This window comes from Lathamus discolor, chromosome 6 (genome assembly GCF_037157495.1).
Source record: "Lathamus discolor isolate bLatDis1 chromosome 6, bLatDis1.hap1, whole genome shotgun sequence".
NCBI classification, from domain to species: Eukaryota; Metazoa; Chordata; class Aves; order Psittaciformes; family Psittacidae; genus Lathamus; species Lathamus discolor.
The window spans coordinates 2,334,683-2,348,836 of record NC_088889.1 but is presented as its reverse complement, the minus strand read 5'-3'; the positions used below and the strand labels follow the sequence as shown (position 1 = coordinate 2,348,836).

General features: G+C 48.9%; 2 protein-coding genes across 2 annotated transcripts; both read left to right on the top strand.

Annotated features, from left to right (window-relative positions):
- Nucleotides 1–529: 529 nt before the first annotated feature.
- LOC136016332 (olfactory receptor 5A1-like) lies at nucleotides 530–1,434 on the top strand. Its single transcript, XM_065683355.1, is given in 2 exon segments — nucleotides 530–604; nucleotides 606–1,434. Coding segments are annotated over 2 exon segments (765 nt in total). The 5' UTR covers nucleotides 530–544; the 3' UTR covers nucleotides 1,311–1,434.
- Nucleotides 1,435–7,394: 5,960 nt separating this feature from the next.
- On the top strand, nucleotides 7,395–7,934 carry LOC136016724 (olfactory receptor 9G4-like). Its single transcript, XM_065684353.1, has one exon. It carries the CDS (start codon nucleotides 7,449–7,451, stop codon nucleotides 7,932–7,934), a length of 486 nt encoding a protein of 161 aa, XP_065540425.1. The 5' UTR covers nucleotides 7,395–7,448.
- Nucleotides 7,935–14,154: the final 6,220 nt, after the last annotated feature.

Here is a 14,154-nt window from a genome sequence, read left to right as displayed (position 1 = left end):
TCCCAGGGAACAGCTTCTGCCTAAGAGCTCATCTCAGTCTCCCCTCAGGCAGGTTCAAGCCATTCCCCTTGGCCTGTCCCTACAGGTCCTTGTCCAAAGCCCCTCTCCATCTTTCTTGTAGCCCATTTAGACACTGATATCATGGTGCTTTTGGTATGTTTAAGGAGCCTTGGAGAAGAAGGGAGGAGAAAACTCCCAAGGAAAGATTGACCCAGCCACTGACCCTGAAATAGTGATATTCACTTTAATATGTGAAGAATAATTCTACAAAGAAATATTCTGCTGATGGAGAACGGAACTTCACTGAGGCTTCTGGTCCTGACACTCATCTAGTGGGGTAAGATTTTTATTCTCATCTTTAATCCTGTAAAGATTTAGTTGTTTTATTCTGAACCTCCATGTTATCAGGGACAGAAACCTGTAATTCACACTTTCATGAGGGTGAGCATCTTAACTTAGTGCCTAACTTACACAGAGTGGTGTGAGTTTGGTTTAGTACAGCTCAATGGTCTCCGTCCCAGGTCACCCACAGCTCCACACATCCATGTACTTCTTCCTGGGCAGCCTCTCCATTGTTAACATCTGCTTCTCCTCTGTGGTAGCCCCCCCGGACTTTGGTCAACTTTGTGTTGGAGAAGAAGACCATTTCCTTTGCTGGCTGTGTGAGTCAAGCTTTCTTCTACATTGTGTTTGTGACAACTGAGTGTTTCCTGCTGGCTGTCATGGCCTATGACCAGTACGTGGCCATCTGCAACCCCCTGCTCTACTCGTCTGTCATGACTCGGAGGTTATGTGTGGGGCTGGTGGCAGGGTGCTACATTGGGGGTGTCCTGAACTCCATCATTCAGATGACCTTCATCATCAGGCTGCCCTTCTGCAGCTCCAATATCATCAACCACTTCTTCTGTGATGTTCCTCCTCTCCTGGCTCTGTCCTGTGCCAGCACGTACATCAAGGAGATGACCCTCTTCTACTTGGCTGGTGTCATTGAGCTCAGCACCATCTCTGCCATTCTGGTCTCCTACGTCTTCATCTTCTTTGCCATCCTGAGGATCCCTTCTGCTGAGGGCAGGCAAAAAGCTTGCTCCACCTGCGTCTCCCACCTGAACGTGGTGACCATGTTTTACGGAACAACCATCTTCATGTATTTACGCCCTAGCTCTAGTTACTCCCTGAACACTGACAAAGTGGTCCCCGTCTTCTACACGGTGGTGATCCCCATGCTCAACCCCCTCATCAGCGGCTTGAGGAACAAAGAGATGAAGGATGCTCTGAGGAGAACAGCAGAAAGAATCACAGTCAGGCTTTGAAAACCCTGATCCAGGGATGTGGGTAACATGAGGATTTGTCCCAGAGGCTGTGGAGCCTCCACCCATGGACATGTTCAGAAGTTGCCTGAATGAGGCCATGAGCAACCTGATGTGACCATGAAGTCAGCAGGACATAGTTATTGTTCAGAAAGGACATCTAGGAGGTCTCTGTTCCTATGACTCGCAAATTATACACATAAACACATATATATGTGTGTATATATATAAAAACACAATATTACATGCATCCTAAACTACAGATTTATATATAACACAATATATTCTTGTGTTAAATGTGAACACCAACACACACGATACTGACTTTCCTTGCCTCAGTTTTGTTGGGGTCTCAGTGATTTATGGGCTGGGTGGGGGAGGCAGCTCCGATGAAAAGCTTTTCCCAGAAAGGATGGAATCCCATGATCTAAACGGATGAACTGATGTTTGAACGCAGTTATGGAGCAGTGGGATATTGTGTGTGAGCCAGGTGAGTGAAATGCAAATTCTTCAACAGGTCTGTGTTTGGAACCAGGCTGCTGAGTTAAATCACAGTCAAAATGGGCTTTGCCACCTCTTTTCAGGCAGCTGTAGAACTTCAGCCTTTCATTTTTCCTCCTCAAGTTCTGCCTTTCTCAAAGCCTTTAAGTGAAGCTCTAAGGAATTTTCTAATTTATACCCGCAGTGGTTTCTTAAAAACAAAGGCAAGAATGTTATCAGTGGAGTTGGCCGCAGGAGAGTTGCACTTTGGTTTGAGGCAATGGGGATTAAAGAAACCCAAAGCAAACATGGAAACGCACAAACAGCCTGAAACAACGAGAACATTGAAGGGAATGAAAAAAACCCAACCAAAAGTCGTTATTTCCTATGCAAGAAGTAATTCCTGGCACAAATTGCAGCTCCCCCATATCCTGGTTGCTATAAAATCGCGATGCCACCAGGGGGAACAGTACCACAGGGTTTCCCCACGCACCCAAAACTTCCCTATTTCTTTAGCAGCTCATCACTCAAAGGTGAGAGATGTCCCTGATCCAATTGTGTTAACAAGCTCCTCCGAGAGGGGATTTGGAGACGATGGGCTGACAGGAAGGAGAAGGCTTGGCTAGCTCCTGGATGGGGATTTTCCACCTGTGGTCACTTGAGCTGTGGCATCACCAGTGGGAAAAACACTCTTTAATACAGGGGAAAATAACCCGAACAGGGATGTGACCCTGGCCAGCACTAAGTCTTTATTCTTTATTTATACTTTATTCTTTATTTATACTTTATTCTTTATCCTTTTTCTTTTATTCTTTATTTATATTTTATTCTTATTCTTTATTCTTACTCTTTACTAAAGTTACCATCCTGAAGCTGACTCTTACTGTTGCCAGCAGGACATGACAGTAGCCACATATGCCTGCTCTTTAGATGCCCATTTCCCCTTCAAAGCCGTATTTCATCTACTTCTGAACAAAATCCATCCCTTTTCCTATGTGATTTTTGTTCCTTCTTCGTACCATTGCTCTCTGTGGTCACCTCCAAGAGGTGCAAAATGGTCATAGGTCTAGGTACCAAAAGGCGTAAGATTTTAAATGAGTAGAAAATCACGGATCAGGATTTCTTATACATCACCACCACCTACTGGACATTGCTGGGAATAGCCACTCCTTTTTATTTAAGATAAAACCACCTTTTTCTTACTCGCTGGGAAGCCTTGCGTAGCCAAGTGGCTTGTTCTTGCCCAGGAAGCTGAGAAATAATAGGTAAATAAACTAAGGCCATCATGTTGCCTCTACACTAGGCTGATCGCGTGTAGGCAGTTTATTTTCTGACCCCGTTAAAGTAATGTCAGATGGTTTAACAGCTTCAAAGTCCCCTCACATTTAGAAATGATGCTTTAAACCCCACTTTTCCTAATGCAATTCCTGGCTGAGGCTTCAGGTTGTATGAAATGTAGATTATTGTAGATTCATAGAGTGGTTTGGGTTGGAAAGGACCTTGGTTCCAACCCCCGGCCATGGTCAGGGACACTACACACTAGACCAGGTCACCCAAGACTCTGTCCAACCTGACCTTGAACACTGCCAGGGATGGGGCAGCCACAGCTTCTCTGGGCACCCTGTGCCAGCGCCTCAGCACCCTCACAGGGAAGAGCTTCTGCTTTACATCCAACCTGAACTGCCCCTGTTTCAGTATGAACCCATCACCCCTTGTCCTATCACTCCAGTCCCTGATGAAGAGTCCCTCTCCAGCATCCTTGTAGCCCCCTTCAGGCACTGGGAGCTGCTCTGAGGTCTCCACGCAGCTTCTCTTCTCCAGGCTGAACAGCCCCCATGTTCTCAGCCTGGCTCCATACAGGAGGTACTGCAGCCCCTGATCATCCTCGTGGCCTCCTCTGGACTTGATCTATGTTCTTCTGATGTTGAGGATAACAAATTCACTCTGCCTTTTAAATGGTTTTCTCTTAAATAGTCTGGGCTATCCATACACACTTTGAAGTGCTAATTCATGGTGTTTTAAATGATTCCCTTCTCCATCAGTTGTTTCCTATAGATCCACAGATCCCTCTCAGAAAGTATCCCCATTGCACATCTTTACTCCTGACAAAGCCATCCCAGATTTTATAATGGAAGCAAACGAAAACACGTCAGATGTCAAAACAGGTAAGGTCTCAACCTTTATCCCATGTAGGTGAAGGATTTAATTCCTTGCTGTTGATGTATGTAAATGACACCCATCACCACCTAAATAATCCCAGGCAAGCAGCTGGGATTATTTAGGCGCTCTCTGATGCTGAATTAAATGGGTGAGGATGCCTATACAGTAACCAAGTTCCTGGGTTACTGGTGGATCTATCCTGGTAACTGGCATGGGGTAGGAAACCCACCTTTTGTTACGGAACATTGAGTGCTAGGCAGGAAAAAACAGGGTCATTCCCTACTAGGGCTTTTGGGAGTGACGAGGTGACTTCTGTCCTTTCCTGGAAGGCCCTGCAACCCCCTCTCATCTTTGGGAGCACAGTAACGGAAGCATTTCTGATTGAAAAGTCAATGCAGCTGCACCAAAATGAAAAGGAAGTTGTGTTTTTGTATTTTCATTCTAAGTAGCAGCATAAACTGATATAAAGGAGAGCTGGGTTTCTCCTCAACCGAGGGAGGGACACTTCTAGGAGTCCTTCCCAAGAGGTAATCTTGTTTTTGAATACAGATACGACACACTACATACCAATATGTACTAAACCACCTTTGGGGATTTTTGAAGGCTGTATAAAACTCTTAAAGGCAACAATTTTGGGCTGGTATTGTTCAAGTAACACCTTCTGGTGCCATTAATTTTAAAACCTGTTGGGTGTTTCCTGGCCTGGCTCTTGGGAGCCCTTTGGGCTGACCCTTGCCTGGTCTGACAGCTCCTTGGTGGTTAATGTGTAATCCCCTGACTTGTTTTACCCCTGGCTCTGTGAATACCACAAAGGACAATGCTCTGGAGGGATGGGTAGATGCTGCGTGGGAGAAGACAGAGCAGCATTACCCTTCTAGCTGGAGCCTGGAGAAGCTGTGAGTATTAAAACCCATTTCAACTGGATCTGAGAGCAAAGAGGAGGAAATCCCTGAAATGAAAACCCTGCTTTGTCCTGTGGCATCCACAGGATCCACAGGCCTTGTAGCAAACCTTACCTCCTCTGCTTTATTTCAGGGCAGCAGAAACCATCACCTTGAGGAATCAGAGGGATGCTGGTGGTTTGAACATGGGGCTTTTTGCGTCATATTTTAAACAATCCTTTTCTTCACTCATTTGATAGTTTGTGCTGTAAGACTCTCAGAAGAGCAGCTAGCCAAACAGTGTGTTGTAGCTCTATAGAGCTGGCACCTTCCCCTTGTTCCTGTACTGAGATCTTGAGGATAACATCCACTGTGATGGCTTTGGACTGCCAGAGTGGAGATTGAAATGAGCTCTCAGCCAGAAGCTCTTCTCTGGGAGGGTACTGAAGCACTGGCACAGGGTGCCCAGAGAAGCTGTGGCTGCCCCATCCCTGGCAGTGCTCAAGGCCAGGTTGGACACAGGGGCTTGGAGCAAGCTGCTCCAGTGGAAGGGGTCCCTGAATGATGGACATTGGAACCAGATGAGCTTTAAGGTCTCTTCCAACACAAATCACTCTGGGATTCTATGCTTCCGTGAGAGCAAGCTAACTGCTACCTAACTGGGAGCTTGTGCTGCAAGGTTTTGCTCGGCTGTAGGGTCTCAACAGCAGCTGGATGTTCTCCTATCCATAATGTCAAGAGTTACATCTTGGATAACACTAGCAACAGTCTGCTTGGTGAGTCCTAGGGCAGCTTGTTGAAAGCTTGGCCACAAAGCGAGATCTTACCAAATTGGAGTAGAAAAGCCACAAATGGAGGTCCTTTCCCCAGGAAGACAGGGACAAATATTCAGTTAACTCTTCAGCAGAGTGTGGACCCACAGCCTGCATGGGTAATATCTATACGAGGGCGGCAAGGTATGGGTTTTTAGTTTATCTCCATTCCAGTGAGCGTGCTCAAGCTGCAGGGAGACTTGATTGCTGGAGGGAAGCTCTCATGTGTAGCACAAGCTGCAGCCTTAGAAACATCCCAGGCTTCATATCTGCACCTTGGATCACTTCATACCAAGCAGTTGGTTTGTCAAGCAAGAAAAAGTGAGGGTGAGCCTTTGTTAATTGTGAGCTTCAGGTCAATTCTCCACTGGAAGGAGATTTTGTGTGTCTGGGCAGGTGGATGCTGCCTCAGGGGGAGGATTGAGCCCCAGACCCAAAGAGTTTGATTTTCATTACTTGGGTCACATCTTCCAGCTCTGTGATGTCTCAGGAGCTGCTTTGCCTCCGGCATCTCTATGTGAGCAGTGAAAAGCAGCTCTAAAGCCCCATTAATAACACTGGGAGACCACACGCTTTGCTCACAGGACATCCGAAATGAGGAGTCTGGCTCTGGAGGTGGACCTCATCCCTCCAGCAAAGGGTCATCAAATAATGATGACTCTTAAGTATGGCTCTGCTTGTCAGATACCAGGCAGCGCGCACTCCTGCTTTGCTCTCTGGTGTAACTCTGTCAAACGATGATTAATGCTAGGCAGGAAAAATCAATGAGGATTTATTCTACCTGTCGTAAGCTGTGATTTTAGGAGCTGCTGATTTCTGCCAGGGATAATTTATCTTTGATCAAGCCTGAATGTATCTTTTGTCTTCAAGTTAGGCATCGTGTCTAAAGCAAAGTGAGGAGAGAAATCCTGGCTCTGCACCATCCTACCTTAAGGAAAGAAAGCCACATTTGCCCTCAAAGAGCTCCTCCTGGGACACAGAGAACAGCCATTTATTTCTCATGTACTCACACTGGACTGGCAGCACCCAAAAGATAAGAAATAATTCCCTTTTCCCAGCAGTTACTCGGGAATTCATGGACTTCCATTTGTCAATGGCTTGAGAGGAACTATGAGGAACCCTGCAGTTTATTCATTCTGGTGTTGCCCTCCCTCCTTGCCTTAAAATATCTACTTGCTTCCAAGTGTGTTGGTGGTGGTTGTGGTGTTCAGGCAAGACTGGCCTTGGGAACTTGGTGTTTTCCTCTCCCAAAGAGAATTTACCTTATATTGACATATATATACCTATGTGTGTGTGTATATGTATATATACACACTTTCTATTGACTTAAAGTGGTGTAACCGATTGATAGACAAAACCTGACACTCTTAACATTATTGAGGGATTTGGGCCTATTCAGCATTTCAATTTAAAGACATAAATCAGGCAAACTGCTTATAGGGTCACTATGGTTGAAGATAATTATACGTCCCCCTCTGAGTTTATTCTCCTGGGCTTCACAAGCAGGGAAGACCTGCGGGTGATGTGCTTTGTCTTATTCCTTGCTGTCTATGTGGTTACCTTCATAGGAAACCTGGGAGTAATTGCATTAATCAGAATGGATTCCTGCCTACACACCCCCATGTACTTCTTCCTCAGCCACTTGTCTCTCCTGGATGTCTGCTACTCCTCCACCATCATCCCTCAAGCCTTGCTGAATGTTCTAGTGTGAGAAGAAGGTGATTTCCTTCATTAGGTGTGCCACTCAGCTCTTCTCCTTTGCAACCTGTGCCACCACCGAGTGCTATGTGCTGGCTTACGATCGCTACATGGCCATTTATAACCCCCTTCTCTATTCCACGGTCATGTCCCAAAGGCTTTGCACTGGGATGTTGGCTGGTGCCTACTTAGGTGGCGTGATCAGCTCTACCATACACACGGTTTCCATATTTCGTCTCCCGTTCTGTCGGTCCAAGACAATCAATCACTTCTTCTGCGATGGACCACCACTGCTAGCCCTCTCCTGCTCTGACACCCATGCCATCGAGGCGATGGTTTCTGCCGTGGTGGGGTTCAATGTACTGAGCACCACGGTCTTCATCCTCATCTCCTACTTGTCGGTCCTTTCCACTGCCATGCAGATGCGGTCTGCGGCTGGTCGACACAAAGCTTTCTCCACCTGTGCCTCTCACTTCATCTCCATTGCTTTGTACTATGGCAGCTCCCTCTTCATGTACCTGCACCCCAGCTCCAGACAGTCCTCGAAGCATGACAAGGTGGTCTCCATGCTGTACTCTGTGGCTGTCCCATGCTGAACCCACTCATCTACAACCTAAGAAACACGGATATGAACGCCATGAGGAAAGCAAAAAGTAGAGTCCTCTCCTCTTTGTCCATTCATGGTTCCCTGCCCTGGTGAGGAGAAGAAGCAGGCTGGATATTGTACCTTCAAGGATGGTAGGATATTGTACCTTCAAGGATGGTTGGATATTGCACCTTCAAGAAGGATGGTTCGATATTGCACCTTGAAGAGGATGGTTGGATATGGCACCTTCAAGGATGGGTGGATATAGCACCTTCAAAAAGCAGGGACTAAATATACCTGGAAGCATGACACCTGGAACACATGCTTCTCCTTAAACCAAGGCTACATACTGTGCTGGGATGGACAGGACTTTCTCTGGCTGCATCCCGAGACCTGCCAGTGACTATGTATTGGAAAGAAAGTTGTTGTCCAAAGCGATTGTTACTTGAAATTAATATCTTTTATTACTTAAATGTTATTAAACATAACAATAAACTATATTTCAGGCTTCAGAGAGCAAAAGGGAGAAGACAGGTGGTGGCTTTGCCCTGCGGGCATCAAACCAGCTGTTACCTGAGCTCATGTTTTATATTAGCAAAAGTTTTCTGGTGTTATTTCTGGTTTTAAGGAAATATTAACTGATATTTGCAGGTATTTCAAGACCAGACCACAAGTTGGGTCACGTGAAATGACACAGGGGAGACTGAGACAAGCTCTTAGGCAGAAGCTCTTCCCTGGGAGGGTGCTGAGGCGCTGGCACAGGGTGCCCAGAGAAGCTGTGGCTGCCCCATCCCTGGCAGTGCTCAAAGCCAGGTTGGACACAGGAGCTTGGAGCAAGCTGCTCCAGTGGAAGGCGTCCCTGCCCGTGGCAGGGGGTTGGGACTGGGTGACTTTTAAGGGCCCCTCAATACAAACCGTGCTATGGTAGCCCATGGTGTGAATAAAAGTGCCCTAGTATGGGGTAGCTTTGCTTCAAAACCCCCACATTCCTGACCCCGTGCACAAGTGATTAAGGGTTATTTGAGCAGAAATGTAGCCATTCATAGATAGGTTTTCCATCAGATAATTCATATGCAGATCTATTTAACGGGGTACATGAGAAAATCCAAGCTAAAGCCTGAAAATTTTGGTTTATATATCATATACTCAACACCTTTAGGTGGATATTTGGGTTGGTCATAGGAAACTCACTGCAATCACAGCAAAGCTCTGCTGGGGCCAAGACCACTGCTTTCCCTTAACCTTATGCAAGGTGAGGGTTCTTCAGAAGCAAATAAGCTAAGAACCTTAAGCAAATTTTCTGATGAAAAGGACGCACCACAACTAAGGAGGGTACAGAAGAGCATTGATTCAGTTTGAAAAAGCTTCACACGCAATGCTGGACGGAAGCACTGGAGAATTTAGCAGCATCCAGTGATCTTGCCCCTTTGCTGTTAGTGATTGTTTGTATAATATATCCCCTTCAGTACTGTTTTCTTTCTGGCAGATGGGAGGGGACAGCCTGTATGCTGTTTTGACAGGCTTTCAGCCGGTCGAATGGGAAATACAAATCCAGACTGAGAAAATGGAGGGGAGGGATAGCCGTTAATTTGCCCAACATCCAAGGGAGGAAATCTTGAGATTTGTCTCTAATGCAGAAATAATTCAATATTGACCAAGTGGGTGTCTTCAATGGGGTAGCACCTGGAAGAGGCCAATATTTAGGGGTTTTGCCCAAGGCACATTTAGTCCTGCTCTACTGTTTAGTGAAAACGCCCAGTGCAGATGCCACCAGAGCCTCATCTCGTGGAATAACGCTGTAAGAAAGAATGTGGTTTACTTGTGAAAGTCTTGACCTCTTCTTATGAAAATAACACACAACTCAGTATTTTCACGGTGTATAAGTGAAACGCAGTTATTTTATTTCTTTTCTTTTCTTTTTTTATTTTTTGTCAATAAAATACCATTTCCTTTCCCAAACGTTTGGGTTTGGGTTTTTTTTTCCTCGGTGATATGTCTCTTTCCTCGGTTAAGTGGAAGTTCCCAGGGGTGGTAACTGTGGGATTGGTGTGCTGGCATTTGTCGCCGTCTCACAAATACCTCCTGTAAGTTACCTGGAGCTGAGCCTTGTGCCTGTCCTGCTGTGTGTTACCTCTCCTCTGCTTGCCGTCCGCCTCAGGGAAGCAGACGGAGGTGCTTCCACTTTCCTCTGCAGCCGGCCGGAGCTTTCCTCCCAGGAACCCCATACAAGAAAATCTCACTCCCTGAGGCAGTGCCTTGCTATTAACTGCCAACTGCTCCCGAGTTCCTGCAGATCTGGCCAATTGCAAATAATTATTGTGAAGAACGCCTAAAAGCCAGAAGGAGAGAATTTAAACCTGCTTGCGCCTGAGTATTTCAAAACCCCAGCGTCAGGAATAAGGAGAGGTAAAACACGCTGAACCCTCTGGGAATCTGAGGTATTTAAGTAGCCTCTGCAGTTAGCGAGCTTTCAGTGGGTGGACGTGCTGTCAAGAACGGGCAGTAAATCTCAGTGCAGCGTCAGAAGGGGACTAGCCTGACAGCTGCTGCTGGGTTAGGTCTCCTGAAGAGCAGGCCAAAAAGAGAGGCATGACAACAGGTCCACGTCTTCTTGGTCATGTCCTAATTTATTGGCATTTTTGCGGTCGCTCTCACGCTGTTTGCAGAGGTCTCCGCTGCGAGTCTCCTTGCATCCAAATCTGCCGAAGGACACTGCTTGTGCCGAATGCCTGGAAGCCAGCTGGACTGCAGTCCTTACCGCATGCAAGGGATACTGCTGCTGAAGAGCCTAATCCTAACTTGCGCAGGAAACAACTCCTAGCTACCTTATCTACGTCTACCAAAATGATCCTCAAGTCCTATGCATCCAAGCGCCCTCTTGGAGGCACTGCCCGCCCCCACGGCTGTGTGCAGCCCCATCGTGAAGCTGCTCTCGGGAAGCGTTTGGAGAATGCCCAGAAGGTCGTCGCCGTCGCCTCTCTCCTCTGGGACGCCGAGCCGAAGAGCGGGCTGGACGCGGCGTGTGCCTGCGCTCTGCCTTACCGGGCCCTTCATCCTCTTTGCCCCGGCTTCTGTTCCGCAGGGCTGGAGCTCCCTTGCTGGCTGCCGCTGCCAGCGGCCGCTCTCCTCTTTCTGCGCAGCCACAAGAGCCCCAACAGCATGAGCGGGGCATCGGCAGCGAGCCAAAACCCGCCGTGCTGCCAGACAGCGAGGAGCGCAACTTCCTGGAGCCCCCGCGGCTCCTGCTTCTTCTGCAGCTGCTGCTGCAGACACATCAGGAACTGCTGCTGCTGCTCCTGCTCCTCCTCATACCGCCGCAGGTTGACTCGCGTGATCAGGTCTGGCGGCTCGTTTCCCCTGAGCACGAAGTGTAGGATGCTCAGCACGGTCAGGATGCGGCCGATGCCCAGAGCCATGGTCTGCAGGAGGAGGGAGAGAAGGGGTAAAGGCAAAGCGCTCAGCAGGGCTGGCCGGGAGGGAGATGGTGGCTGGCACAGAGGGGCAGGAGATGCAGGGGCCGAGCGACAGCTGTGACAGGGCACGAGGGAGCTGGCGGGCAGCACGGGAAAGGCTGCTGAGCGCTGCCCCATGGGGGCACGTCCTCACAGCCCCCTCGTGCACTCCTCGTGGCTGCCAGCCCCGGCGCGGCCCCTCTGCACCCAGCCCTGAAGGCAGCATTATCCCTGCCCAAGGAGCTCCATGCGGTGCCTGCACCCTCGCCCCGGCCTTTGAGAGCCCTCCATGGCCCAGCACTTGTGCCAAGGCCCTCACCCAGCCTTGCCTTCCCCCCGCCCGCCACACTCACCGCTCTCCCGAGCTATACTGCAGGGGCAGTGCCGCTGCTGCTAGTGCCTTAAGGCACCCCTCTGTGACGTCAGAGGCACCACAGCCCCATGGCAACACCCCGCTCTGACGGCCACGCCCAACGCGTGGCTCTCCGGCCCCTGCAGCGGGGAAATACCGCCCCCCCGTGGCAGGACAGAGCTCCCAGGGCCCCTAAGCCTCCCCAGAAAGAGCAGCCGCCCTGGCACAAGGGCCTCCCTGGCCTGCACAGGGAGCTCCACGCCCCACTGTGCCCGTCAGTCGGCCTCCTGTCTCCCTCCACGGCACCCACAGCAGCAGCCTTGAGGAGCCTGTGGGCAGGAGCTCTTGGTCACGCTTTCCCACCTATGCATGTAGCACGCACACTCCTGCCACTCCCAGCTGTGCTGGAGAATTACATAGCGGCCCAGCGCCCAGGGACTTGTGACAGCCCAGCCTGATGTGAAATCGGGCGGCTGTTTATCAGAAGAGTTATGGAGGCTGAGACAAGGAGGCACAAAAGCACAATGTAGTCAGTTCTAAGTAACGTAAGTTTGATGGCTTTGTAATGGAAAAGAACTGCGGTGCTTCAAGGTAGTTGACATCGTTTCAGGTCCTTAGGACCTTAGTACAAAAAGTGTATGAAAAGCAGAAGAGAAAAACCGGGCCTGGGGATGGGGATTATCTGGGACTAGCAGGTGTCCAGGATGGGCAGAAGTTACGAAGATGGTTGCGAGAAGTGAACGACCCTCGAAGACCACCATCACATTTTTTGTATGCATGTGGGAAAGTTTCTGGAAAATGGTGTCATTCATGTGTAGCCTCATATATAAGGATGGCCTGTATAGCCATACGGGGACACACGTTAGGAGGAGCTATGCCCCGTGTCTCCCGGCGCCACAAGAAAGAATACCTGCTTGTCAACTTGAAACTCTGTTGGCGAGTTTGTTCCTGGAGTTTTCTCCAAATCAAGGCTTATCTAGTAATGGTCTCATTGCTACTGCCTCTGCTGAGGAAGAAAAGCAAAGAGCAAATAAGGAGCAAGCAGATCCTTTCCCTGGAGAGCAACTTGCCGAGCCTCACGGTTGGGCTCCCAGTCCTGGCTCCCCTCACAGCTGCTGCAGCTGCTGCTGCAGCATAGAAGAAGGAGCCTTTGGTAGGGGCAGAGCAGAGCAGAGCGAGTTCTGCTCCTGCCTCCCCGAGGGCTTTGCTCACCCCTGCAAACCGCTTATTGCCTTGGTGCTCTTTTGGACAACAGAGCTGCGGTGTTGCACGTACCCCCTCACCTGTAGCATCAGTAGAAGCATCTAGGAGCTGATAACGTTGTCCTTGTGGGCGCTGAGGTCCTGGTAGGCACTGCCCGTTCTTATGGCCGCTTGCAGCCCTGTGATAAATGTGTTCTAGGCAGCCCAGGTAAAGCTGTGACTACAGCAAGTCTGGCAAGAAGAGCTGGCCCCGTGCAGTCAGGCATAAGAGTGCTCCTCTCCTGTAGCTCTCTCCTGTTTCCCTGATGGTTTTCAGCTCCATAGTGGAACCTCCCATACCAACAGTTGCCTAAAGCTCTCAATTTCTTTTGAGCAACTCCCTGGTGTTGCTGTCCACATTTCTGAGATCTGTGCTGTACCTACAGATGGTGTCAGGTCTGCAGCTCTTTACCGTTACACGTCTCCCACTTTGTATTGTTCTTGCTGATCCATGGGGCTTTAAGTGCTGCGAGACCCAGTCAGCCCCCCGCAGCCTTCTGGCACCCGCAATGTTTCTCAGAGGCTTTGAAGAAAGAAGCCTGTGGCAACCCAAGCAAAGGCAGCCCAGCGGTTTCTGCTTGCACACCTTCTGCAGGCTGGTGTGAGCTCTGCATGCTGCCCTCCGCGAGCTCTTCTTTAGCAATGCAACAGCTACCTACCTCCTGCCACTGCTCCTAAATCCTGAGGCCTCTCTCACCTGGTTCTTGCAGGTGTAACTGGGGGGAATGATGATAGTGACAGATCACTTTGACACCCCAGAGGCTCTTTCACCCTGAATTCATTAGAAGTCTGTTCAACTCTACCCCGTTTTACCAGCTTTCGGCTATACTTTAGAGACCTACAGCCGCTAGTGATCACTTTGCTCCAGAGCTGATTGATTAGAGGAACTTGCTGCGGAGTACTGTTATGGACAGAAAAGAAGAGCTTTGAATCAGGGCTGCTCATTAGCAGCAGCAATCAGTCTGGCAGATCCCAGCCACATGTAGCCTTTTGTTCCAGAATAGTCAAAGGATTTGGAGAGAGAGTCAGGTGGCTGTAATATAGTAGGGATAGAACAAGCCCAGCAGCCCTGGACAAACTGAATAACTTCGTAAAAGATGCCTTTTATAAAGTACCATTTTTCTAGTGCTAAATTGTTAAAGAAGTATTTATGAGCAGACTTTCTATGTACTTGGTGCGGTGCTT

What these genes read in the sequence shown, in the direction of transcription:
- LOC136016724 (XM_065684353.1), top strand. Translation starts at nt 7,449, where the DNA reads ATGGCCATTTATAACCCCCTTCTCTATTCCACGGTCATGTCCCAAAGG.